This window comes from Capricornis sumatraensis, chromosome 8 (genome assembly GCF_032405125.1).
Source record: "Capricornis sumatraensis isolate serow.1 chromosome 8, serow.2, whole genome shotgun sequence".
Taxonomy (NCBI): Eukaryota; Metazoa; Chordata; class Mammalia; order Artiodactyla; family Bovidae; genus Capricornis; species Capricornis sumatraensis.
Genome location: NC_091076.1, coordinates 83519674 through 83547313, shown reverse-complemented (window position 1 = coordinate 83547313; position 27640 = coordinate 83519674). Strand labels below are relative to the sequence as shown.

Sequence of the window (27640 nt, the reverse complement as noted above, 5' to 3'; positions counted from 1 at the left end):
AGGATTAATCAAGATGACAACTCTGAAGGAGAGTAGTAAAGTGGCCACTTATCAAGCCTCTGTCGCATCACAGGCAGAGCACGAGGAGTGGCAAGCGTGCACTCACCTGCACCACGAGCTCCACGATTCTCCTGAGTGAAGCTCTGGCGAGGCTGAGGAGCTTCCCCGTGAGTTTCCTATCTCAGGGTGATCTTAAAGATCATGTTTTTTGCTGCCTCCCACTAAGAGAGGCTGTAAAGGTTAGGAAGCAACACAAAACAGGGCTAACGAACAACTTCTAAGGTAGATACTAAAAGAAAGTAGGGTAAATGAGAAACTGACTTAAATGTACTGCTGCTGCTGCTAAGTCGCTTCAGTCGTGTCCAACTCTGTGCAACCCTGTAGATGGCAGCCCACCAGCCTTCCCCATTCCTGGAACTCTCCAGGCAAGAACACTGGAGTGGGTTGCCATTTCCTTCTCCAATGCATCAAAGTGAAAAGTGAAAGTGAAGTCGCTCAGTCGTGTCCGACTCTTCGTGACCCCATGGACTTCAGCCTACCAGGTTCCTCCGTCCATGGGATTTTCCAGGCAAGAGTGCTGCAGTGGGTTGCCATTGCCTTCTCCGTAAATGTACTGAATTCTATACCAAAAAAATGCAAACAAAAAATAAACAAAACCAGAGACCTGTGAAGGTAGCGGCCATCTCTTCTCCCACATGGCTCCCCACCTAACAGTTCTTTCTTAGCTCTCAACACACCCACTCCAACAGCAAGCCCTACCCTTCTTTCATGCCCCCACCCACAGCCTCCCAAGCTTCTCCAACCCCACTACCCCCAGTCTCATCTCCAGCTACAGAAACTCCTAACCACACTTCCCACTTCAAAACTTTCTCCACTCAAAAGCCAAATGTAAAAAAAAAAAAAAAAAGCTAAATGTCTTTTAAACCATCAATCAGAACATGTCACTCTCCTGCTCAAGACTCCTTGTGGGCTGCGATTCACTACAGACAGAACCGGAACTCCTCACAGTGGCCCAGGAGCCCCCGCTGACTGGCCTCTTCCTCCCTGACTGCTCAGGAGGCCGCAACTGGAGCTTCCCTCCAGCCTCTCACTGGTGCCAGGCCCCGTCTTGCCTCAGCCCTTTGTCCTTCTATACTGTCGGCCTGGAATGCTCTTCCTGGCCCGCCGTGGGGCCTAGGACTCCTCAAACTTAGGTCTCAGTTTCAAATGCCCTCTTCTCAGAAAGGCCTATCCCAGCCATCCTCGTTACCCTTTTGTTCCTTTATAGGCTAATCATAATGTGAAATGCATTAATTTGTGCTACTTCCCCCACTAGAATATAAACTCTCTGCTTGATTCCTTACTACATTTGTTGGACAAAAGAAATAAGAAATGTGCAAACTTATTTGAAGGAAAATTTGAAAATCTACTGAAGAACATAAGTCATTTGAATAACAGGATAGGAGTTATTCCTATAACTCCTATAACAGGAAGTACACAAGGTGTCAATTTTCCTAAAATTAGCCCATGAACTCAATACTGCCAATCACGATTCATAAAAACCTAGCAAGATTTCTTTTTCAACTTCACAGAATGATTCTAAAGTTCATCCAGAAGAATACACAGACCAGAATTGTCAAAGTCTGAAAAAAAAAAGAGAGCAATGAACAGATGACTAACCCTATCAGTATTAAAACTATAAAACAGTAATTTAAAGAACATCATAACATAAAACAAGAGACCAAGAAATAGTTCTAAGTATATTTAGCAAATGATAAAAGGCACAAATCTAGTAACTGGGGCAAAGGCTGGATTATTCACCAAATGGTGCCGACACAACTGGTTATTTCAGGGAAAAAACATACACACCTCCTATCCCCCCCCAAAATATATGTCTACCTCATTTCCTATACTAGAAATAAATTCCAGATGGAGCCCCAAAATTCAAAGTTTTTTTTTTTAAAAAAAAGGAAAAGAAAAGTGAAGAGAAAAAGAAACCTTTAAAAATTAAAATCTGAGGACTTCTTTGTTTTAAAAATGCAGAAAGGTATCCAGTCAAGTCTTCCTCTCATTCACATGCCTCTGTTACTTAGCTCTGCTTCCTACAACAATCAACAATACCAGTGTCCTGGGTTTTCTTTCATAAACATTGAAAGATATAAAAGCAAATGTGTATCCATTAGTTTTCCTCTTTAAAACAAGCAGTGGCACACTAGACTTAATACTCCTCACTTTGCTTCTTCAGTTTAATAGATGGATGAATATTTTAAATCTTAGAGTGAGGAAGGTCTAAGTAGAGCATGAAACCCAGAAGTCATATACAGACCAGTAAGGAAGACACTTGCCTTGTCCAGTCTCTATGCTAAATATCATTTACATTATCTCCATTTCATTTTACAAACAAGGAAATTAAGGCTTACAGAGGTTAAGTAATGTGCCCAAGGTCACAGAACCAGCACAATCCCAGCTGGTTATACCTGACTACAGAATACTACAGATAATACTACAGAATACTACAGATAATAATACTTACTACACAATACTGTAGCGGGCTATACCTGATGACAGAATACTATAGTTAACAATACTAGAGAATACTACAGATAATAATACTTACTACATAATACTGCAGCTGGCTATATCTGACTACAGAATACTACAGAAGTTTGGCTGGGGGATAGGGGGTGTGCACAAATATGAAAAATGTAAACACCCTAATACGTAAAGAACCGAAAAACACCAATAATCCAATCAAAAAATAATCAAGAATAAAGGCAGATAATTTCTAAAAGAAATACAACTCCCTCCATTTAAAAAATGTTCAGCAACAATAGTGATTCATAAAAGGCTAATTAGAATCACTTTTTTCCCCACTTCTTAAACTGACAAAATATTTTCAAGAGTAATTTTCAGTGCTGGTCAGAGTCTGAAAGTGAAAGTGAAGTCGCTCAGTCGTGTCCGACTCTTTGCCACCCCGTGGACTGTAGCCTACCAGGCTTCTCCGTCCATGAGATTTTCCAGGCAAGAATACTAGAGTGCGTTACCATTTCCTTCTCCAGGAGATCTTCCCAACCCAGGTCTCCCACATTGTAGGCAGACGCTTTACCGTCTAAGCCACCAGGGAAGTCTAGGGCATGCCATATATTGGGACAACATCCATCCAGAGCTACACTGTTCATCTAACTGCAACTCCCTTTACAAATTTATGCTACAAAGCTTATTTGCACAAATACACACTCACACAAATAATTCACTACAGCTTTGTTTTTCAGACAAAACAGAAGAGGCCATAAACTGATCAAACAAAGTGAAAGTGTTAGTCACTCAGTCATGTCTGACTCCTTGTGACCCCATAGAGTATAGCCCGCCAGGCTTCTCTGTCAGTGGAATTCCCTTGGCAAGAATACTGAGTGGAATGCCATTCCCTTCTCCAGATCTTCTGGACCCAGACACTGTACCTGGGTCTCCCACACTGCAGGAAGATTCTTTACCATCTCAACCACAAGGGAAACCCACCTGTCTTCTTTCATAAGTGGAATACTGTGTAGCTATAAATGACAAAAGTAGCTCAAAAACATCAACTAGGAACAGCAGAAGAGCATATTAAGGTCTCATAATACAGAACATTACATACACATGGGGAAAAATCCTGAAAGAATACACAACACTTGGCAAATTACATCTAGGAAGTGATGCTTTCATTTTCTTCACATCTTAAAACTTCCATGTTGAACTTCTGTAAAAATAATGTATTGCTTATAATGAACAGAAAAGACTTCAAAACAACATATCCTCCGTCACTCATTAAAATGGTTCTGTGTAAATAGAGTGTAACTTCTTCCACCCCTCCCCTCCAGCTCAGTTTATGCCCCACCCCATTCACACACATAGACACACACCATTAATGGACTACACACTCCCTACTTCTGGCATATTTATACTGTGTGTATTTTAGGCTGTAACTCCTAGAAAGCACAAGCTTTGGTTTCATTTCAAATACATAAAAGTCATTGTTATTCGAAGCTGAATTAAAAGAACTTAATCAAAAGTAATACAAAATTAAATGTGTTTGGACAAAAGTTCAAAGTCATGATGATTACTACTTAAAACAAAAATTTCAAAATTATACAAATCCATATGCTACTGCCAAGGGAAATGAACTGCCAAAAACAGACTACTGACTCTACCTGTGCATGCCAACAAAAATGTGACAACAGCTTATCAGTTAAAGTGGGAGGGAGGTGCATCTATAACCATAAAGGTGACCCTCCTAACAAGTCAAATTTTCCTAGAAAAATGTAACCTCAATTTATTCTGGTTTAATTTCAGTTTATTTATGTATAACTGAGAAATCTTAACTCTTCCCTTCCTTCTATCTTGACTAATATACTCAAAAATTTAATTTTTGACATAAAATTAATCAAGCAGTATACTTTCAAAGAGATCCCTTCAAAGGGATTTTATAGTAATCCTGTAAACCCACCATTCCTACTTCACATTTTTTCCCTAGCACCAAAACAACTCAAAAATCCTCTGCATATTTAAGTTAACATTTTTGTTCTAATATTATCTGGAAATACAAATAATCTGAGATGAACTAATTCCCCACTTACTTTCTCTTTCTCCCAAGAATCCAAGAGAATTTTTTTTTTTAAAGAAATGCTTTAATAATAATTCACTGATAACACGTTTTACCTGACACCGGTGAGTTTCTACCTGTTTATTAATTTCCAAAAACTATTCATCATCAAGTTCCCACATGTGTATATCCACCAGCTTCTACAGCTGCACCAAGTAACTCTAGGCTCCTTCTTATGCATTCAGCAGATACTACACCTTTCCCAAGAACAGAGAGTTATTCTGGGAGCAGGGGCAGAAGAAGGATCAAAAAATAAGTGAGACATAGACATGTCCACCAGGGGCTTATGGTATACTCTACTACGGATTAAATAGACATGTATATAAGTAACTATGATGTTATAACAGAGGTATAAAAAAAAGTATTAAAAATTTTCAGACCAAAAAGAGTCATCTTCAGACAAGAGGGAGGAGCAAGGAGACTTCCTGGATGAAGTGGTATGTGATAAAAACCTATCAAAAAATCGGCAATATATATATGTGGTAGTTTGGAAGTGTAAGGTAGGGAAACAGCATTCTGGAAAAAGCACAGAATGGGAAAAAAACAACCCTTCTTAATGCAACTCAAAATAGACATGTTATTTAACAGCCCAAATGGAATTTAAAACACGCACACATATCATGCTTCAGTATTCATGTAAGGACATTAGTTTAAAAAGAAAACGACGCCTTTTCCTTTAAAATAAATTTTATGGCATGAGTACCTATAGAAAACTAACATTATATATGAAGCTTTTCAACATGACATTAAAAAGACAGTTCATGTTCACACTATTTCTCTACGCTTTCATAACAACTGAAGCTTCTCATACTTAAAAAGTAGCAGTTTGAAAGTGAAGCAAGCAATAACTGATAAATAACCTAACCTATCAAACTGTGTCTCTAAACCAGTGGCATAATAAAATTTCCACCACTGTAACACTTAAATTCCATGAACTGTCAGTAGGTCCAGATAACCTTAAAGGCATTTTTGTTTAAGATATTCATCATAACAGATTAAAAATGAAACTAGTAATTCCCAGTGATCATATTACTGATATAGATCAACACCAATTTTTTTCAAACTATCTTTTCACTGCAGAAATGTCCAGTTCAGGAGGTATATTACTGAACTCAAATTCAATATCTCAGCTGAGGGACTGACCGCTCATTCTTCAGCCCACCCCCTAATTTTTGTTTTCAGTTGTGTAAACTGTCACAATGAATCATCCCCTGATGATACAGTGTGACAGCAGGAGCTACTCTGGAGGGCCGAGGACTGGATTCTGCTGCTGGCCAATAATTTCATATGCAAAGAGGAAATCCCCTTCCCCCTAAAACAGTATGTTGTATCTGAAAACAATCCAAGTAATATCCAAGTAATATTTTGACCACACAAGCTTCTGGGATAGAAAAAATGGTAGAAGAGTAAAAATATTCAAGGAAAACCACCACCACAAGAATACCAAAATAAAAAACAGATGCTCTAGATACAGTTATTGCTACATGACAGAAGCTCTGGTAACTTTTCAATACTCCTAAGGAAGTTCTGAGAGTAAAACAATGTTTCCTTAACCTTCTCCCTGAATGTACTTTTGCATCCTGAAACCTGAAAAGGACAAAGTATCAGACATTCTATAGACTGAGTTCTTTGTGCACATAAGTGATCCCGTCAACTTTATACTTTTATAGCACTTAGTAACATGCCCTAAACATGAGGCACTCCACACCAGCTGAACAAGTGAATGAACTACACACCACAAGATAAGTCCATACATAATAAATTCTGACCAACCTTTACTACTTCTTTGTACTGTGTTCCAGTAAAACCCAATCCCTGAAGTAAATGAACACATGGAAATAACTAAGAATTTGAGATCCTATCATCCTCAAACATGAGTTAAGAATTTGAAATTTCAATTAAGACAGATTACAAAATACAATTAAAACTGAGTAACAAACATACAAAAAACTGAGTAAGAAATAGCCTGACATTAACCTACATCAATCCCTGGCTTATTTAAAAGCCTCTACTTTCTCCCGAAGATAGAAATGGCAAGCAGAATGACAGCAGATCAGCAGGTATATACTCCACAAGTTGTAAGCTGTAACTGTGAACACAATTTTCTAATTAGAATACAATGTTCATCCACTCAACATTTGCTGTGTCAATACCCTCTGGCAGTGCCTTAAAGTCAGAGAAGGGCTTCTCCTGTCCTGAAGAGGAGATAAGTAGGTACCTAAATGCAAGGCAGAAAGAATAAATGCCGTGAGAGATGCGCAGATAAAGCATTTCAAAAATGAAGAGGAAGCTGTTACTCTCACACAGAAATATAACCTTTCGATCTGTGTAAAGCAATGTCACAACTAATAACTCTCCTAGGCTCACAATAGCAACCTAGGAGAGCAGATATTTTCCTCCTAGCATAGATGAGAAAACTGAAGCAGAGAAAGGTTGATCTTATTCCAAAATGACACATGGCTAAAGACCAATCAGGACTCTTTGTATTATATTTTCTCTGAGGGAGGAGTTCAACATATTGCAAGCCTTTTGTATAAGGAAAGAGTATTTTCGTATTTCCCTTATGTATGTGCATATTATTCATATACATGTGTGTTAACCTTGATTTCCATTAACAGGTGTGCTTAAAGCACAGCAAAGCAACTGTGTACTATAAATATTAAAATAAATAACTTCCACTGGAATTTAACAGAATGAGCAAATAAAAACTTCTTTCTGCAACAACTTGTGAAATAAATAAGATTTCTTCCGTAATTTTTACCCATGTCTAAATAATATTCTAAAATTGGTCTGCTCCTGAGACCAGGCACATTGGTTCTGCCAATAATTATCTTTAAGGATACATCACATTTTCAAAAACTATTAAATATTAAATAATGCCATCAACTCTTCAGCTATCCAAGGGAGACTCACGTGTGACGCATCAGCAGCAGCTATTGATCAAGACACGCTGAACGAATGAATGATTTGCAGGCACTTTAAAATCCCTGGCCTGTTGCTCTTTACGCAACGTTCTGCCTCCCATCACTGCCTCACCAGGGTGCAAGCAAGGAATGTAAATTTCAATACAATTAGGATCTAATTAGGGAAGCAAATCTGATGCAGGTGAAAATACTAATCCCAAAGATTAGAATTACCCACACCGCCACACCAAGGTTAACTCTGTAGAAGCGGGACTGGAGCCCGCAACGTCGGTGAAAAGAAAACTGACACTTTATGAGCAAATACTTTTACTAAATATCACTTATGCCCACTCACACCTTTAATATACGACTATACCCCTAATCCGGTTAATTTGAAGAATTCTGTCCCCTCGCCACTAAGACTGACTTCTCAATGATAGTTTCTCTAATCTCTCTTCCCCCCAAAACAGAATCTACGTTAAACAGCCACGATAAAAGCCAGAAGGTACCGGGTTCCCATCTTCGCCGTCTCCCCCGTCCTCCCTTCGCCATTACACCCCAAGCGGCTTGGTCGCAAAGGTGAACTAGTTTGCTCTTCACGCACTTGTCCACCGCTGTCACCCGCCCTGACCCCTTGCACACTCGCGGGCGGCCATCAACTCCGCCCCGGAGGGAGCGCAGGCCGCCACCTGCGCCGGCCCCACCCGCCGCCCCGGCCCGCGCCGCCTCGGGCCCTGCAGCCCCCTCCCCGCAGGACACCCCGGGCGCCCCGGCCCATTCTTCCTCCAAACTCCAGCAGCCTCCCCCACTCGCCCGGCCCCGCTCCCAACCGCTGAGGGCAAGAAGCCCGTGGCTGGGCGGGTCCCGAGACGCCGGTCCCGTAACGCCTCTCGCCGGCCGGGAAGGCGCCCCGGCGGCGGGCGCCCCCGAAGCCCTCGGCGGCCCTGGGCGAGCGGCGGCCCGGAGGCCGGGCTGCGGGCGCCAGGCCTACTCACCGGGAGCGGGCGAAGCGCGGCGGCCGGCGTGGCCCTGGGCCTGAGGGGCAGGACTCAGCCCCGCGCGCGGCCCTGCCCGGGCCTGGTCGGCGCGGCGAGCCGGGCGCTCACTCCAGCCGCCGCCGCCGCCGCTGCTGCTTCGCCACCTCGGCCGCCATCTTGACTCAACCCCTCTCCTCCCCCCCGGCCCGGCGACCGCGGCTGAGGCGGCTCCGGCGCCGGCTCCTCCTCCTTCCGGAGGCTGGCAGGCCGACTCCCTCCGCTGGCCGAGCTTCCCGGGTTGCCAGTGTCCGACCCCCTGGCATCCCGCCTCGGTCCGGCGACGGCGGCGGCCCCAGCGCGGAGCCATCGCGCCCGGGCCTCCCCGCGGGCGTGGGAGAGGGAAAGACGCGGACCTTCGAGCCCGGGCTGCCGGGGTCGCGCGGCCACCAGCCCGGTGCTTCCCGGGCTCGGGCTACGTTCACAGCGGGCCTCCCTGAAACACCGCGCGCGGCCGACCCGCCCGTGATGCCAGCCCTCCCTCCGAGGATCCTGGGCCCCCGCGCCCGCCAAGTACGCTCTCGGCCTCACGCTCCCAAGGAACTGACCGGACGGGCCTCGCCACCGCATACTGTTCCTTTAGAAAAGCCGCCACTCCACACCCCACAATTAGGGAGGAGAAACACAGTCGGTGTCCACCCGGATAGTTACGAGAAAGCCCGGGTTTTAAGAAAGGAGTGATAAAAAGGTGACGTGAAGAGAATTCGCACTCAATAGGTTGGGGGTTCTTTTCAGACGCTTCCCTTTACTGTGTGGACGGCAAGGGGGTCGCTCAGCCCTAAAGCCGAACGGGCACGAGAGCTCGTAAAGGCCGCGTAAAGTAGCAAGAGCCCGTGAAAAGAGCCTGGGAGGCGTCCGTGTCCGAGCACACAGCCCGACGCTTAAAGCCTCCGGCCGTTGGAGAGGCCGGCGGGACGGACTTACACTCGGAACCGGGTTTCCGCGAGCTCGGTTTTCCCGCCGGAGTCGGCCCGACGGCAGCCTCTCAGTCTGCGCAGGCGCAGTTTCTCCTCCTGGGGCATGGAAGTGGCGGCGCCGCTTCTGTGTCTGGCGGCGGCTGTCCTGGTATGGGGCGTCCTCTGGGTTTGGGGCTCCTGGCAGCGAGTGACGAGGCCGGAGCAGGCTGGCCTGCCCGGACGCGGAAGCCGGACACTTCTGGTGACGGCGCACCCCGACGATGAAGCCATGTTCTTTGCTCCCACTATTCTAGGCTTGGCTCGCCTGCGGCACCAGTTGTTCCTGCTCTGCTTCTCCGCAGGTAGGAGGCTGTAGGCGGGGCGCGGGGACTCGGGGCGGCGGAGATAATTCAGGCGCCGGCCTGTTTCAGTCAGCTTCTTACCGAAGAGGTTTCTGTCGTAGGCGCCAGGCGAATGAATACACTGAAGGACCCTTCCCTGGGGCGAGAATCCGTGATCCCAGTCCGGGTCGGCTTCCCGGGGTGGGGGCACGTGGGCCGCGTGTGAACCAGGCTCCCCGCTACCGCGATTGGGGAGCATTTGCTTCCGATAAATACCTACATCTGTGCTGGGAACTGTGGCTGTAATCGGTATTCTGTGGAACCTTTTCATTCACAAGAGGCCCAAGAATAACGACCAAACAGAATCTAGGCCGTGTCCTGACTGCTCAACTCTTCATTCTGTGCTAGAAACATGTACATGTCAAACCGAGGGGAGAGCCCATTAGACTAGAAAGTAATCTTACAGATCGTTTTAGCGTTCCACTCCACCCAGCTTTCACTGAAGGGACCTTTCAAAGAATAAATCCTCCTTTACCGTACAGAAGAGATGCGATGAGAAAACAGAAATTGACCATTATGCTGGATTATGGTGATAATTGCACAGCTGTATAAATGAAATAACTAAACTGTACATATACAGTGGGTGAAATGGATGGTATGTAAAAACCATGCCTCAATAAAGCTGGTTGTAACATGGGCAATGAGCTCTTTCCCCATTTCGTTGTGTTTCATACCAGTTCTTTTTCTATACAGATTTTTCTCAATAAGCATGTTTTATACTATTTGTCACAGAATATTACTTGTCATTAATTTCTTAAATATTTATTAAAAACTTTTTTGTACTAATCACTATTAAAATAGGCAGGGAACTTCCCTGGAAGTCCAATGGTTAAGACTACAGGCTGCCAATGTAGGGGGTGCTGGTTGCATCTCTGGTCAAGGAGCTCAGGTCCCACATGCCAAACAGCACAGCCAAAAGATTAAATAATAATAAATGGCCAAAATCCAGAACACTAACATCACCAAATGCTGGTGAGGATGTGGAGCAAAGGAATTCTCATTTACTGTTGATGGAAACACAAAATGGTGCAGTCACTTTGTAAGGAAGTTAGTTTGGTAATCTCTTACAAACCTAAACATACACTTATCAGCAATAACCCTCCTTGATATTTATCCAAAGAAAGTGAAAACATGTTCACCCAAAAACCTACACCCAGATGTTTAAGGCAGCTTTATTTGTAATTGCCAAAACATGAAAGCAACAAGATGTCCTTCAGTGGGTGTGTGGATAAAACTGTGGTCCATTCAGACAGTGGAATATTAGAGCTAAAAAGACATGAGCTGTCAAGTCATGAAGGACTCTTACATGCATATTACTAAATGAAAGATGCCAATCTGAAAAGGCTTTGTACTGTATGGCTCCACCTACCTGACAATCAAGAAAAGGCAAAACTATGGAGACAGTAAAAAGTGGGGATCGGGCTGGGATGGGAGAAAGGATGTATAGACAGAGCACAGATGATTCTTAGGGCAGTGAAAATACTCTGATACTACAATGATGGCTACATGTCATTATATGCATGCTCATTCACTAAGTCATGTCTGACTCTTTGCAACCCCAGGGACTGTGGCCTGACAGGCTCCTCAGTCCATGGGATCTTCCAGGCAAGAATACTGGAGTGGGTTGTCATACGTTTCTCCAAACCCACAGACTGTACAAGACCAGGAGTGAGCCTAATGGAAAGTGTGGACTTCAGGTGATGATGGTGTCAGTGGAGGTTCACCAGTTGTAACAAATGTACCATCCAGTGGGAGATGCTGATAACGAGGAGGCTGTGGACGTGTGGGGCAGGGAGTCTATGGGAACTCTCTGTATCTTGCCTTCAAGTTTGCTGTGAGCCTAAAACTTCTCTTAAAGTCTTAACTAAAAAAAAAATTTTTTTTTTTTTTTCATTAAAAAAGTTGGTCTGCTAGGATGTATACTCTGCCCTGGGAATAAAACTGAAAATGAGTTAGGTAATGAACACATCCTTCTGAAACTTGTAATTTAAACATTTATCCATATTAATTAGAACTAGGTATAGCCTTTTAAATGGTTTCATAGGGATAAACCTTAATTTAGTTTGTTGTTGTTTAGTCGCTAAGTCGTGACCAACTCTTTTGCAACCCCATGGACTGTATCCTGCCAGGCTCCTCAGTCCATGGGATTTCCCAAGCAAGAATACTGGAATGGGTTGCCATTTCCTTCTCCAGGGGATCTTCCCAACCCAAGGATAAAGGCTGAGTCTCCAGCATTGAGCCACCAGGGAAGCCTTTTAGTTAGTCATCCCTTCAATTCAGTTTAGTCACTCAGTCGTGTCCAACTCTTTGCGACCCCATGGACTGCAGCACACCAGGCTTCCCTGTCCATCACCAACTCCTGGAGCTTACTCAAACTCACGTCCGTCGAGTCAGTGATGCCATCCAACCATCTCATCCCCTTTCTCCTGCCTTTATCAGGGTCTTTTCTAGTGAGTCGGTTCTTCACATCAGGTGGTCAAAGTATTGGAGTTTCAGCTTCAGCATCAGTCCTTCCAATGAATATTCAGGACTGATTTTCTTTAGGATTGACTGGTTTGATCTCTTTGCAGTCCAAGGGACTCTCAAGAGTTTTCTCCAACACTAACACCACAGTTCAAAAGCATCAATTCTTCAGTGCTCAGCTTTCTTTATGGTCCAACTGTCACATCCATACATGACTACTGGAAACACCATAGCTTTGACTAGACAGACCTTTGTTGGCAAAGTAACATCTCTGCTTTTTAATATACTGTCGAGGTTGGTCATAACTTTTCTTCCAAGGATTAAGCGTCTTCTAATTTCATGGCTGCAGTCACCATCTGCAGTGATTTTGGAGCCCAGGAAAATAAAGTCTGTCAACTGTTTCCAGTGTTTCTCATCTATTTGCCATGAAGTGATGGGTGCCATGATCTTATTTTTCTGAATGTTGAGCTTTAAGCCAATTTTTTCACTCTCCTCTTTCAAGAGGCTTTTTAGTTCTTCGCTTTCTGCCATAAGGGTGGTGTCATAGGCATATCTGAGGTTATTGACATTTCTCCTGACAATCTTGACCCCAGCTTGTGCTTCATCCAGCCTGGCATTTCACATGATGTACTCTGCATATAAGTTAAATAAGCAGGGTGACAATATACAGCCTTGATGTGCTCCTTTGCCGATTTGGAACGAGTCTGTTGTTCCATGTCCAGTTCTAACTGTTGCTTCTTGACAGGCATACCGGTTCCTCAGGAGGCAGGTCAGGTGGTCTGGTATTCGCATCTCTTTAAGAATTTTCCAGTTTGTTGTGATCCACACAGTCAAAGGCTTTGGCATAGTCAATAAAGCAGAAGTAGATGTTTTTCTGGAACTCTTGCTTTTTCGATGATCCAACGGATGTTGGCAATTTGATCTCTGGTTCCTTATTATTGTATGTATATTTAGAAGTCCCCCCCCCCCCCGCAGTTTACCTCTATTACAAATAACCTCTTTATGTATACTTCTTGCTTTGATTAACATTTTTTTCCCTTCAAAAAAAATTTTTATTGGCAGTAAGATTAAACCATTTTTCATATATAATGAGAATTTCAATCTAAGCACTTTTCTCAGTTTGTTCTATTAAAGATATTAATTGCAAATAGATGCAAGTAATGGTCTCTTTTTTCTTTTTGCTTTTAATTTTATGTTTTTATCAACTATGGAAATCAAATTAAGCAAAATTTATTTTGAGATGGTTGAATTTTATTTACAAAGTATTATAGGTACAGGGGATTCTTTACTAAATTCTTCTTTTGTTTTCTAGTAGGTTGAGGCCAGAAATCAAAAATTTTTCAAAAATATGACCTACCAGACTCTGGACACATACTGATACATTAGTATCTGTATTGTTGTCTTTCATTGTTGCCTCTGAATCTAACTTTCTTTGTAATTTTTAAAATTACTTTTAAAATCCCCAACTCATTGAAAAAATGTATGGATTAAACATTAGCCACCTTCCTGATTTATTCTAACTTGAAAAGCAGGAAGTTAATAACTTGTTATACAACATAATGAAAGCTGTAACTGCATGACAGAGAAAATACGGTGGACCCAAAATGGGGAAAAGCATGAATTTTCTGTTCACAGAGTCAGATTAAGGAAACTTTGAAAAGCTTTTCTTTTGAGCTGGTCTTTTAAAATAGGACTTAGGTTCACAGGAAATAGGGCAAGTCATTCAGGGCAGTCATTCAGAGAAATAGTAAAAACATAAGTAAGTCTGGGACTCATTTGAATGCTTCATTCTAACTACATCTCCAGTTCTGAGGGGTAGAGAGAAGCAGGGGAAAAATTGTATCTTAGTGGCTCATATAATCCTCTCAGCAATCCTATGATAAGCGTTAAATACACAAAATGGTACACATGTATATAATTTGTTCCCCCCACACACCTTTTCTTTAACTATGGAATCTAAATCACAAAAAAAGTAACTTAACCAAAGTTAAGAGCTAGGATATGGAGGAACCAGAACCCTGTGGGTCTTTCCAGTTCTCAGCCATTACATCCAATCTGCCTCACACATCTTGTTGCTGTGACAGTTAAGGAGTAACTCATTTGATTCCCAGTGTATGTTCCAAGAAATACCAGTTCATCGAGCTGCTATTTAAAAAAGTTAATAACATGACCCAACAAGTTTAGGGAACTTAATCAGATATGCTATCCCCAACCCCCTGCTTTAAAGCTGTATAGTCCTTGTTAGACCGTCCACATCTTGGTGAAGTCTTGCTATAAAAAATCCTATTTAATTTAGTTTAGTCCAGCATTTCTCCAGTTTATGTAACCACTGAGGTTTGTGTGTTTTTGTGCTCAAGTTGCATCTGATTCCTTGAGGCCCCAAGGACTGTAGACCCTCCAGGCTCCTCTTTCCATGCAATTCACGCAAGAATACTGGAGTGGGTTGCCATGTCCTCCTCCTCCAGGGGATCTTCCCAACAATGTCTCTTGTGTCTCCCTCATAGGCAGGGGGATCCTTTACCACTAGCGCCATCTGGGAAGCCCAACCACTGAGATATCTGTTCATATACAAATGGGAGAAAGCCACAGTAGATAGTATGGTGTTGTAAAGTACATTTGGTGGAGAATTAGCACAGACAGTTCTGTATTTTAGAAAGTTCGTTCCAGTGGCATATGGAGGACAGTTTGGAGGGAAAGACTGGTTCTCCCAATCAGGAAGTGGAGCCTGTTTCTCTCCTTGAACCTGGATATGACTTGTGACACCCTGCTGTTTACTGACAGGGTGCACTGTTCCGGAGGGTCACAGCCACTTACTCCACCGAAGTGCCTACGTGTTTACCAGACCTAGTGAAAACGCCTCACATGCTCTCTGATTTCAGCTCCCTAACCCCTTTTATGTTCCTCACATATGTTCAAACACAAAGCAATAAAACCAGCTCTCCAAGCAGTTTCTGATGACCAATAATCAGAGTCTAATGTGTTCAGCGTCAGACATCAGGAACTGCATCACTAATGTAAGTTAGGCTCTTAGTACCAAAGATTAGTAACCTTGAGACAAAATAGAAGAGGGGAACCTAAAATATGATGACTGTCACAAAGTTGACAATTTCTATCTGACTCAAAAATTTGTGATGAGTACAGTACAAAATGAAATTGTTGTCTGGAGTCTCTTGGGGGTTAGTCCTTCTGTCAGATACAACATAGTGACTATTTCCTATCTGGGTTCAAAGAGTTCAAAACTCGCCCTAGAGGAACCCCTGCAGCAATGGAAAGGTTTCACTTGGGAGTTTCTGAGTTTTCTGGGACAGGAAGGAGAGCCGCTCTTCACTCACTGAGACCGAGGCTTTTAAGGTCAAAGACATTTAGGACTTAATCATCAGATCCCAGAGGAGAGCTCATCCTTCTGAACAGAACACTGGAAATGATTACTTGCCAAGGAAAAACAGCAGAAGGCATACCTGTGGCTGATTCACATTGATGTATGGCAGAAACCAATGCAATATTGTAAAGCAATTATCCTCCAGTTAAAAAAAGAAAATAGCAGAAGGCTTCCCAGAGGGATTGGCATTTGATCTGGATGATAACGGTAGATTGTAATTCAGAGGGAAAGGAGAGGAAAAGGGGGAACGTTAAGATAAAACGTCAAGTAAAAGGGAGATTAACTCTGAGAACCAAACCAGGTGGATGCGTATTATCACATAATCTTCAGAAAAGCCTCAGGAGAAGGCCATCGTCTCCACTTCACAGCTGGAGAAACCAGTGGCTCAGGAAAGTTAACTAGCACAAAGCATATACTCAATTATCTGCTGGAGAGTTGGATTGGGGGTTGCAGCAGCCAGACAACTGCTCACAAGTACAGTTTGTGTGCTTAGCTACTCAGTCGAGTCTGAGTCTGTGATCCCATGGACTGTATCCCACCAGACTCCTTGGTTCATGGGATTCCACAGACAAGAATATTGGAGTGGGTATTCCCTTCTCCAGGGTGTCTTCCAGACTCAGGAATCGAACGTGCATTTCCTACACTGGCAGGTGTGTTCTTTACCACTGAGCCACCAGGAAAGCCCAAAATGCAATTTCAGTTCAGTTCAGTCGCTCAGTCGTGTCCGACTCTTTGCGACCCCATGAATCGCAGCACGCCAGGCCTCCCTGTCCATCACCAACTCCCGGAGTTCACTCAGACTCATGTCCATCGAGTCCGTGATGCCATCCAGCCATCTCATCCTCGATCGTCCCCTTCTCCTTCTGCCCCCAATCCCTCCCAGCATCAGAGTCTTCCAATGAGTCAACTCTTTGCATGAGGTGGCCAAAGTACTGGAGCTTCAGCTTTAGCATCATTCCTTCCAAAGAAATCCCAGGGTTGATCTCCTTCAGAATGGACTGGTTGGATCTCCTTGCAGTCCAAGGGACTCTCAAGAGTCTTCTCCAACACCACAGTTCAAACGCATCAATTCTTCGGCACTCAGCCTTCTTCACAGTCCAACTCTCACATCCATACATGACCACAGGAAAAACCATAGCTTTGACTAGACAGACCTTAGTCGGCAAAGTAATGTCTCTGCTTTTGAATATACTATCTAGGTTGGTCATAACTTTTCTTCTAAGGAGTAAGCGTCGTTTAATTTCATGGCTGCAGTCACCATGTGCAGTGATTTTGGAGCCCCAAAAAATAAAATCTGACACTCTTTCTACTGTTGCCCCATCTATTTCCCATGAAGTGATGGGACCAGATGCCATGATCTTCGTTTTCTGAATGTTGAGCTTTAAGCCAACTTTTTCACTCTCTTTCACTTTCATCAAGAGGCTTTTTAGCTCCTCTTCACTTTCTGCCATAAGGGTGGTGTCATCTGCATATCTGAGATTATTGATATTTCTCCCGGCAATCTTGATTCCAGCTTGTGTTTCTTCCAGTCCAGCGTTTCTCATGATGTACTCTGCATATAAGTTAAATAAGCAGGGTGACAATATACAGCCTTGACGTACTCCTTTTCCTATTTGGAACCAGTCTGTTGTTCCATGTCCAGTTCTAACTGTTGCTTCCTGACCTGCATACAGATTTCTCAAGAGGCAGGTTAGGTGGTCTGGTATTCCCATCTCTTTCAGAATTTTCCACAGTTTATTGTGATCCACACAGTCAAAGGCTTTGGCATAGTCAATAAAGCAGAAATAGATGTTTTTCTGGAACTCTCCTGCTTTTTCCATGATCCAGCGGATGTTGGCAATTTGATCTCTGGTTCCTCTGCCTTTTCTAAAACCAGCTTGAACATCAGGGAGTTCATGGTTCACGTATTGCTGAAGTCTGGCTTGGAGAATTTTGAGCATTACTTTACTAGCATGTAGTGGTACCAAAATGTCACTGTAAGTTATTTCTAAGGATACAGAGCAGTTACTTACCAGAACTGTTACTGGGAAGTATAGTGTATGTGTCGGGAAAATAAAGAATTCATGAGCTATTTAGGGTGCTGATGTGATCCAGATCCCCAGAGGCATGCTGGAATAGCTGGTTACCAAATTCCAAAGGAGGATATTTTCCTAAAATACTCAGGACTGGCAGCCTTTTTAAGTGTTTAACAGATATTTGAAGACTATCAATTTAAAGGGGCCCAAATGACATATACCCAGACAACACTAATTCAAAAAGATACATGCTAGGAAAGATTGAAGGCAGGAAGAGAAGGGGATGACAGAGAATGAGACGGTTGAATGGCATCACTGACTCGATGGACATGAGTTTGAGTAAGCTCAGGGAGTTGGTGATGGACAGGGAAGCCTGGCGTTTGTAGTCCATGGGGTCGCAAAGTCAGACACACCTGAGCAACTGAACTGAACATGCACACCTATGGTCATAGCAGCATTATTCACAATAGCCAGGACGTGGCAACAACCTGAATGGCCCACAGAGGACTGGATAAAGACAATGCGGGAAATACATACAATGGAAGTTACCCATAGGAAAGAATGAAAAATGCCAGTTACAGCATCATGGCTGGACCTAGAGATTATCATACTAAATGAAGTAAATCAAAGAAAGACAAATACCACATGAAATTACTTATATGAGGAATCTGAAATATGGCACAAATGAATCTATCTGTAACGGAAACATACAGACATAGAGAACAGACTTGTGGTTGCCAAGGAGGAGGGAGTTGGGGGGTGGAAGGACTAGGAGTTTGGGGATTTAATCGAGGTAAACTATTACATGCAGGATGGATAAACAGCAAGGTCCTACTGTATAGCAGAGGGAACTGTATTCAGTATCCTGTGATAAACCGTGTTGGAGAAGAATATAAAAAAGAGAATGTCTATTATATGTGTATAACTGAGTCACTTTGCTGTACAGCACAACACTGTAAATCAGTTATACTTCAATTTAAAAAATTAGATTAAATAATAGAGAGGCCCAAAAGAATAGTGTGTCTGGATACCCTACTTGTTCTGAGTGATTACAGAAGAGTCAGTCCTAAATCTGCTAACTGCAGAGCCAGTACCAAAGCCTGTAGCATGCGGCTGAAACACAGACCGGCAGACAGACAGACATGGGTAGACCGAGATGGAGAGGAATTCAATGGTGATTATAAAGCTTGTGCTTCACAGGTGTGTCTGACAGTAACCCTAGTGTTGTGTTTCTCCAACTTTTTATCACAGCCACAACATTTTCAGATAGTTTAAATCCTTTAGGGAACAAGATGAGAATGAGTGGACAGCAGATCTCCACTGATAAAGAAATCGACGACCATGTATTTGTTATCCTCAGGAAATTACTACAATCAAGGGGAGATCCGTAAGAAGGAACTCTTGCAGAGCTGTGATGTTCTGGGGATTCCCCCCTCCAACGTAATGATTATTGAAAACAGGTAAATTTATCTTTTAACAATGTGGAAATTCAGTGGCAATAAATACACCGTGATACACTCAAAAGACACAAAAAAACTCATGTGGGTGGGTAAGAACATTCTTATTTGAGAAGCTGCCCGAATATAGTTTCACATTTGTTTTCAAGTGGCAGTGTAACACAAATGAATTTTTTCAACTTCTGTTCAGATTTTGTCTTGAGAGCTACTTTTTTAATCTTTAAAAAAACATATAAAATATGTCAGAAGTGTAGAGAACAGTATTATGAGCCCTCACGAGCCTGTTGCCTAAGGCCGGTAATTACCAAGCCTTTGCTATGCGTGCATCTATCCCCATATAATATATCGTGTGTGTGTGAAGTTTTAAGGGTTATTTTGCAGTTATAACTGAGCTGTGTTTTTTCTTTTTATTGGAGTATAGTTGATTTACAATGTTGTAGTTAGCTTCTGCTGCATGGCAAAATGAATCTGTTATACATATACACATATCCACTGTTTTTTCAGATTCTTTTCCTATATAGGCCATTACAGAGTACAGAGCAGAGTGCCCTGTGCTAAACAGTAGGGCCTTATGTATTTTTATATAACAGTGTGTATATGTCAATCCCAGTCTCCCAATTTTTTCCTCCCATGTATGAAGTATTTTAAAGAAAACCCAGCCATCAGGTTATTCTACCATATGTACTTAAGGATAGATCTCTTAAGAAGATAGACTTTTTTCATGCAGCCACAACATCATTAGCAACCCATCAAACAAAATTGATAGTAATGCCAATTCCTTGGTTTGTCAAACACCCAGTCCATTTTGAGCTGCTCTGAGTAGCTCAAAAGTGTTTTTTCACAGTAGGTTTGTTCAAATCAGGGTATAAACAAAGTGTACACACTATAGCTGGTTGATATGCTTCATATCCCTTCCCCCTCCCAATGTCATTGATTGTTGAAAAAACTGAGGCAGTCGTCATGTAGAAAGACTTGTCTGTCTGCTTCTGCGTGATATTGCCTCAGTGGTGGTTTTATCCTCTGTTTTTTTGCAAACTGGAAATGGGCACTAACTTTCAGGGAGCAGAATCATTTTAGGAGACGTGTACTGTCTTACTTTCAGTGATCCTACAATCAGCTGGTGCGTTTACGTGGTAACGGCCAATCCTTTTCATTGTAAAGACCCACATCAACCTTTCATGTAGTGCTTTTGTGATTAGTAATCATTAATTAAGTAGAGATTGCAAAATGGTGAGTCTCTAAATATCTCCTGAGTTCCAAATATACCAGCTATAATTCTTCTATAAAGCATAACTCTATCAACTGGGGCTATTTAGTTACCCTGATATATATAGTTTGACTCCAAAAGATAGGCTAAGATGCTTCTTTCCCTTTTGTCGCCATTTTCAGAATAGGAGTTGATCCCCTATGTACCTGCACCAGTAACCAATTATTTATTGGTTTGTCGGATGGGGCAGGCAGGAACTTTGGAGAAGGCAATGGCACCCCACTCCAGTACTCTTGCCTGGAAAATCCCAAGGATGGAGGAGCCTGGTAGGCTGCAGTCCATGGGGTCACTAAGAGTCAGACACGACTGAGTGACTTCACTTTCACTTTTCACTTTCATGCATTGGAGAAGGAAATGGCAACCCACTCCAGTGTTCTTCCCTGGAGAATCCCAGGGACTGGGGAGCCTGGTGGGCTGCCGTCTATGGGGTCGCACAGAGTCGGACACGACTGAAGCGACTTAGCAGCAGCAGCAGCAGCAGGCAGGAACTTACGTGTTCAGTTTTTCAGTTTAACTCATTATGCTCTTTGATACTGCAGTCATCTCCTCTTTGGCCATTGAGCCTTTTCTTGTTGGCACATGTGTCCTTTTGATAAGAAATTAAGAATCTGACTTAATTTATTATACTTTTTATATATCCAAAAGATCATGCAGCTTCAGCAACATCCCCTACTTGTAAGATGCTACTTGTAAGAGGAGTCTTAAATGTTTTAAAAATAAATAATTCCACAGCTAGTTTGAAGATTCAAGGAAGCCAGGTGTCTTAGTCTGCTCAGGCCACCATGGCAAAATACCAGAGTCTGGGCAGTTTAAACAACAGAAATGTATTTTTCTCTCACAATCCTGGAGGTTGAAAGTATAAAATCAAGCTGCAGCAGGGTTGATTTCTGGAGAGGGTTTCCTTTTTGGCATGCAGATGGCCACCTTCTCCCTATCTGCTCACAAGCAGTGGGGAGAGGGAAGTTTCTCTCTTCATCTTCTTACAAGGCCACCAGTCCTATAGGGTTGCTGCTGCTGCTGCTACTAAGTCGCTTCAGTTGTGTCCGACCCTGTGCGACCCCATAGACAGCAGACCACCTGGCTCCTCTATCTTTGGGATTCTCCAGGCAAGAACACTGGAGTGGATTGCCATTTCCTTCTCCAATGCATGAAAGTGAAAAGTGAAAGGGAAGTCGCTCTGTTATGTCCGACTCTTAGTGACCCCATGGACTGTAGCCTACCAGGCTCCTCCGTCCATGGGATTTTCCAAGCAAGAGTACTGGAGTGGGTTGCCATTTCCTTCTCCCCTATAGGTTTAGGGCTCAACATTATGACCTCATTTAACCTTGTACACGTCCGTGCTAAGGTCACTTCAGTTGTGTCTGACTGCGACCCTATGGACCATAACATAGCCCACCAGGCTCCTCTGTCCATGGGGATTCTCCAAGCAAGAATACTGGAGTGGATTGCCATGCCCTCCTCCAGAGGATCTTCCCAAGCCAGGGACTGAACACAAGTCTCTTATGTCTCCTGCATTGGCATGCGGGTTCTTTACCACTATCACCATCTAGGAAGACCCTCACTTAACCTTAATGACCTCCTAAAGACCTCATTTCCAAATACAGTCATATTGGGGATTAAGGCTTCAACCCTTGGATTTGCGGAGAACTGGCAGCATGCAGTTTTCAGTCTTTCAGCCTCTAGTTTCCTAACCGAGCAACGCAGAGCTCTGGAATCTTGCTCTGGGTTATTTAGACGAGTCAAAGGGAAGGATGAAGGGGACGAAGAGAAAGGAAAGTTTCACAAAAGGCCCACATTCAGAATAATCATGGTAACATTCAATTCACTATCAGTGCCAAGGACCTCGCTAAACACATGATCTTGAAAATAATCCAATTATTTCCCCAGGTTATAGATGAGAAACAGAGGACTAGTGAGAGGTTGAGTCATCTGCTCGGGGTCATCCAGCTGACCCTAGCAGAGCAAGCCTTGCAGCCAAGGCCATCTGGTCACTGCGCCCTGACTCCTCCAAGCCTGACTCACAATCGCACAAAGGTCACCTCGTTCAATTCTTCAACTGACTGTACAAAGACAGATTTTTTTATGATCCTTTTTTAGTTTCACACAAAGAAACTGAAGCTTAAGAGACTCCTCTGAGGTCAGACGTTTAATAAATGACAGTCAGTGCTAGGATTCAGAAATAGAAAGGAAGATGGAATTGATTCCTGACTTTCTGCAGGAAAGTAGGTCACCACTTTGTTAGGGTAAGCGAATGACCAACATGCTTAAGAGAACATCTGAGGTTGTGTACTGTCAGTGCTTTCTTCCATTGCTCTGAACTTCATGGCTTGATTCCAAGGAGGCATTTAGCCAGAGGAGCTCACCTAAGTAAACCCCTTAGCCAACAGCTTAACGAGAGAAAACAGTTCCATTTTAAAGAGAAGGCATCTGAGTCATTAGACAACTAAGTGGATACTCTTGGTAACCTTACCCAGTTCCTTAATACTTGTAGGTTCTGCTAATTTAAAGGACCATGTGATGTTTAAATGAATGTTATTAACAGATACAGATTAAAGCTCCTGGAATGGGCAAGGCACCATCCTAGAGGCTGAAGAAAAAGAACAGTTCAAGGTCCAGGAACTGGATAATGGGTGTTGGCCTGATAGGCACCACTGCTGTGTTTGCACAAATGGTGGTTGTGCACATGCTGAGGTTCAGGCCTAGAAAAGGGCTTAGAGACTCTCTCCTGGACACTTGGAAACTGAATGTGACTGGGAAATGCAGCCTACAGACTGAGTATTCTTTTGTTGCTTTTGTGCTGGAGTCCATAGAATTGTTTCATTTACATTTCAAAACAAAAAGTAAACACACATTTCTGTATGTATATTCTAAAAGAACACACACCAGACTTGTCAGTAGCCACTGCTCTTTAGTTGGGCCAGGGAAGAAGAACACTGCTGCTGCTGCTAAGTTGCTTCAGTCGTTTCCGACTCTGTGCCACCCCATAGACAGCAGCCCACCAGGCTCCCCCATCCCTGGGATTCTCCAGGCAAGAACACTGGGGTGGGTTGCCATTTCCTTCTCCAATGCATGAAAGTGAAAAGTGAAAGTGAAGTAGCTTAGCCGTCTTAGCAACCCCATGGACTGCAGCCTACCAGGCTTCTCCGTCCATGTGATTTTCCAGGCAAGAACACTAGCACTTCTTAATTTCACAGAATTCTGTACAGTTTTATTTTGCTTTTGTTTTGTTTTTTTAAGGAAGCCTGTATTACTTTTTAAAAGACAAACAGACTTCAGAGATACTGCAAGTTCAGGCCCAGACCACCACATTAAAGCAAGTCAATAGAAAATTTTTGGTTTCCCAGTGCATATAAAAGTAATGTCAACACTATACCGTAGTCTATTAAGTATGCAATAGCATTATATCTTAAAAAAAAACATAACATACATAGCATTCTACTTAATTGAAAAGTAGATATCATCTGCACCTTCAGCCAGTTGTAACAATAACATCAAAGATCATGGATCACATATCACCATAACTAATATGATAATAATAATGAAAAAGTTTGAAATATTGCAAGAATTACTAAAATGTCACACAGATACAAAATAAGCAAATGTTGTTGGAAAGATGGCGCCAGTAGTAGACTTGCTGTCATAGGTCCACAGCCCTTCAGTTCATTTAAAATGCAGTATCTTCGAAGCACAATGCTGCTGCTGCTAAGTCGCTTCCGTCGTGTCCGACTCTGTGCGACCCCATAGACATCAGCCCACCAGGCTCCCCTGCCTCTAGGATTCTCCAGGCAAGAACACTGGTGTGGGTTGCCATTTCCTTCTCCACTGCATGAAAGTGAAAAGTGAAAGTGAAGTCACTCAGTCCTGTCGTGAAGTGCAATAAAATGATTATATATTTTTAAAGACTACTTCTACGTGACTAATAAAAATTCTTCCCTCTGTACTCAGCTTCTATCCATACAAATGAAGGCTAAATTAGAAACAATTCTGTATACATTTTGGTAAGTTTGAAGCATAGAATACAGTTCCTTGAAAAGATAGTAATGATTTTTAAGGCTTTTTATAAACACTGTGGCCCTGAGAAGTCAGGGCCTCATTCTGAAGGACCAGTGGACAGAGGGTAAGATACGCTGCTCCAAAGGGCTTAGGCTGGAAATGGGGAGAGGTTTAAGGGGGGCTTCCCTGGTGGCTCACATGGGAAAGAATCTGCCTGCAACGCAGGAGACCCAGGTTCAATCTCTGCATCGAGAATATCCCCTGGAGGAGGGCATGGCAACCCACTCCAGTATTCTTGCCTGGAGAATCCTCATGGACAGAGAAGCCTGGTGGGCTACAGCCCATGGGATTGGAGAGTTGGACATGACTGAGCGACTCACACACACACACACACACAGAGTTGGACATGACTGAGCGACACACACACACACACACACACACTGATTGTAATGAAATAAAACAAAGTAGACCTTCCAGTCATAACCAGGCCCATAAAAATGCATCAGGGCCCAACAACCAACCGTTGGGAGAAACTTCTGGGGTCTCGGAGGTGATTGTGGTCTGATCCCTGCTCCTAGCATCCCATACCTGCTGTACCCACATCACATCTATTCCCACCACAAAAGCAGAGAATTCCCAGCACCCCAGTCTGTTCTCGTATGCAAGTCAGGCTGCAAACACACCAAGCTTTCTTCTGCATCCACACTCATGCACGTGCCCAGCCCTCCTCTGCCTGCTTCCTCCCCTCCCAGCTCCCCACATCCTAGCTCTCTAGCAAACTCCTATTCATCCTTGAAATCCCAGCTCAAGATTACCTTCGACTCTGCAACATCCATGATGTGCCCAGATTTTCTTGGGCACTTTGGCTACATTGTCATTGTCCCATCATATCACAACATATACATTTTTTTTACTCCATAAGCCCCTCTGTATCTTTTATTCCTGTATCCCCAACCAGTGTCCTAACACTTAATACATAGTTGCTCAATGCATGTTTGTTGAATAAACAGGCTACTTGGCTCATACCAGAAGGTTCCTTCCTGTGGCAGCTCGTAAGTGTGTGGTCTCCAACCCCCTTTCCTCGATTTTTTTTTTTCATTGACCCAGAAATGGTGAATAGCAAACCAATTCCTGAGACTTCACCTTGATCCCTGACTTGCATGGTTATTTTTAGCCTTTTGGAAGTCCTAAGTGAGGTTTGGGAGTATTTTTCTACATCTTGATTTTCCCACTCTGTCTGTTTGGCTCCACCATCCTAAGGTTTCAGCATCTTTTCTCCCAGTGCTCGTCTCAACATCATCCTGCATTAACAAGCCCAAGACCTTAACAGACTGATTTGAGTTGAACAAGGAAATAGAATCCAGTACCCACTAGGCAACATAAATGAGCCTGGCCCACTACCAGTTCCAGAAGTCTCTGTGTTTTCCAATAAATGCACACAAATCAGCCCCAAAGCAGAGAGTCTGGGGCTGCTGGGGTCCCACTGGTAACTAACCCCCTCTCCTCTTGAGACCCTGTAAAAGCCGGCCCCTTCCAGAAACCAAAACAGATTATATGCCAAGTGCCAAAGTGAACATGACCAAGTGTCCTCTTACTCTAAAGAGATAAAACGAAGCTCCTCGCAGGGCCTTTTCTCCAAAGACACAAAGAAGTGACTCGGTACAGTGAGAGGGCAGCGTTCCAGTCCCAGTTGGCAAGAGCAGGGCAGGGCTCCCGTCCTCCCAGAGGCCACAAAAGACAGCGACGTTTCCTAGAAAAGGAGCCATGGGAGGAGACTGCAGTGGACCGAGCTGATACAGAGCGACTTTGCCAACATGGAAGGCGGCTCCCATGCTACTTCAAAGGCAAGTTATTCTGGGAGCTGGAGGGAGGCTGGGTCGTCAAGTCAGGTGTCAGTTTAGAAGAAGAGTGGCACCAGGGAGGCTGGCCTCAACAAGGCAGGTATTTGTGGCTGATTCTGCTCCTTGAAAGAGGCTGTAAATAAACCACAAAAATAGGAACCAAGGTGACTGTGTGTTGTGATATTCATTACAGCAAAAAAAAACTGATAGCAACCTAACGTAGCAGTAGGTGATTAATTATATAGCCATGGTCCAGAACATTAAGCCACAATTTAAAAGTTTCTTTTTAATATTAAAAAAATTTGAATAAATAAAGTTTCTTTTTAATATTTATTCATTTGGCTGCCTCGGGATACTCCTTACGTCATTTGGGATCTTTTGTTGCAGTAGTTGCAGCACGGGCTTAGCTGCCCACGGCGTGTAGGGTCTTAATTCCCTAACCAGGGATCGAACCCAAGTCCCTTGCATCAGAAGTATGCAGTCTTAATCACTGGACCGCCCGGGCAGTCCCACACAATTCAAAGTTTTCCATGCATAGTTCATAATCCAGGAAGATGTTCCTGATAGAATATTGAGTTTAAAAAGCAGAATATACTTCGTACACTCTTCTGTATTTTCCTTAGTTTTAATAATGAGCATACATCAGTTGTAAACCGACAGTTTCACTGAATTTATTTTACAGTATATTGTTTCTGGGAAGGTGAGGCTTGATTCTGAGGCACTTCCAAATCCTGTTGGAAGTGCCAACGTAGAGCACTGCTGGCCAGCTGTGCACCCCCTCTCTGGGGCATCTCACCAGGCGGGTATATTCCATGTCCTGTGACTTTCTGATATGATGTTTTACTTGCTTCATCAAAGTTGCTGCTCTGTAAATTATTTCTTTTGCTGTCGTTTGCTATGGAGTTTGAGGGAAGAGAGTGAAATGGGGATGTTGCTAGGACTATAAGTGGAAGTCCATGTTTCAACTTATACAGATTCCTGCTGGCAGTTGAAGAAAGGGTGAATATGAGGAAAATCAAGACCAAAGAAAAGAAAAAGAGGGAAGTACAGTGTGATGGAAGAGCTCTCTTCCAGGAGTCATGAAATTTGGCTTCAGCTTGTAAGGCTGTGTGACCTTTGGCAAATAATGCCCTCTCTCTGGGCTTCTCTCGTCATATTTGCAACGACTGGATGAGATGGTGACTTTTCCTAAAGCTCCTAGATCTTCTTGGGCAGAGCAGAACGTGTTTATATGTGGTTGTTCTATAAACGGAGGGTCATGTGCTCAACTCAGCAATGTAGCTGATTTAAGTGCTTACCAGTTTACTGAGGGCTTCCCTAGTGGCTCAGACGGTAAAGCATCTGCCTGCAATGCCGGAGACCCAGGTTTGATT

General features: G+C 43.3%; 2 protein-coding genes across 5 annotated transcripts in view; one reads left to right on the top strand and one right to left on the bottom strand.

Moving 5' to 3' along the window:
* Window positions 1-8593, bottom strand: part of NCOR1 (nuclear receptor corepressor 1) — a 113944-nt gene extending 105351 nt beyond the window's left edge. Inside the window, exon 1 of the mRNA XM_068979138.1 lies at window positions 8517-8593. The gene's annotated coding sequence lies outside the window, so the exon portion shown is untranslated. The remainder of the gene's footprint in view (window positions 1-8516) is intronic.
* Window positions 8594-9154: 561 nt separating this feature from the next.
* Window positions 9155-27640, top strand: part of PIGL (phosphatidylinositol glycan anchor biosynthesis class L) — a 52080-nt gene continuing 33594 nt past the window's right edge. For all 4 annotated transcript variants that reach the window (XM_068977251.1, XM_068977249.1, XM_068977250.1 and 1 more), the window contains exons 1-2: window positions 9155-9813; window positions 19070-19169. In XM_068977251.1, coding sequence (XP_068833352.1) covers window positions 9576-9813; window positions 19070-19169 — 338 coding nt within the window. In that variant the 5' untranslated portion in view covers window positions 9155-9575. The remainder of the gene's footprint in view (window positions 9814-19069; window positions 19170-27640) is intronic.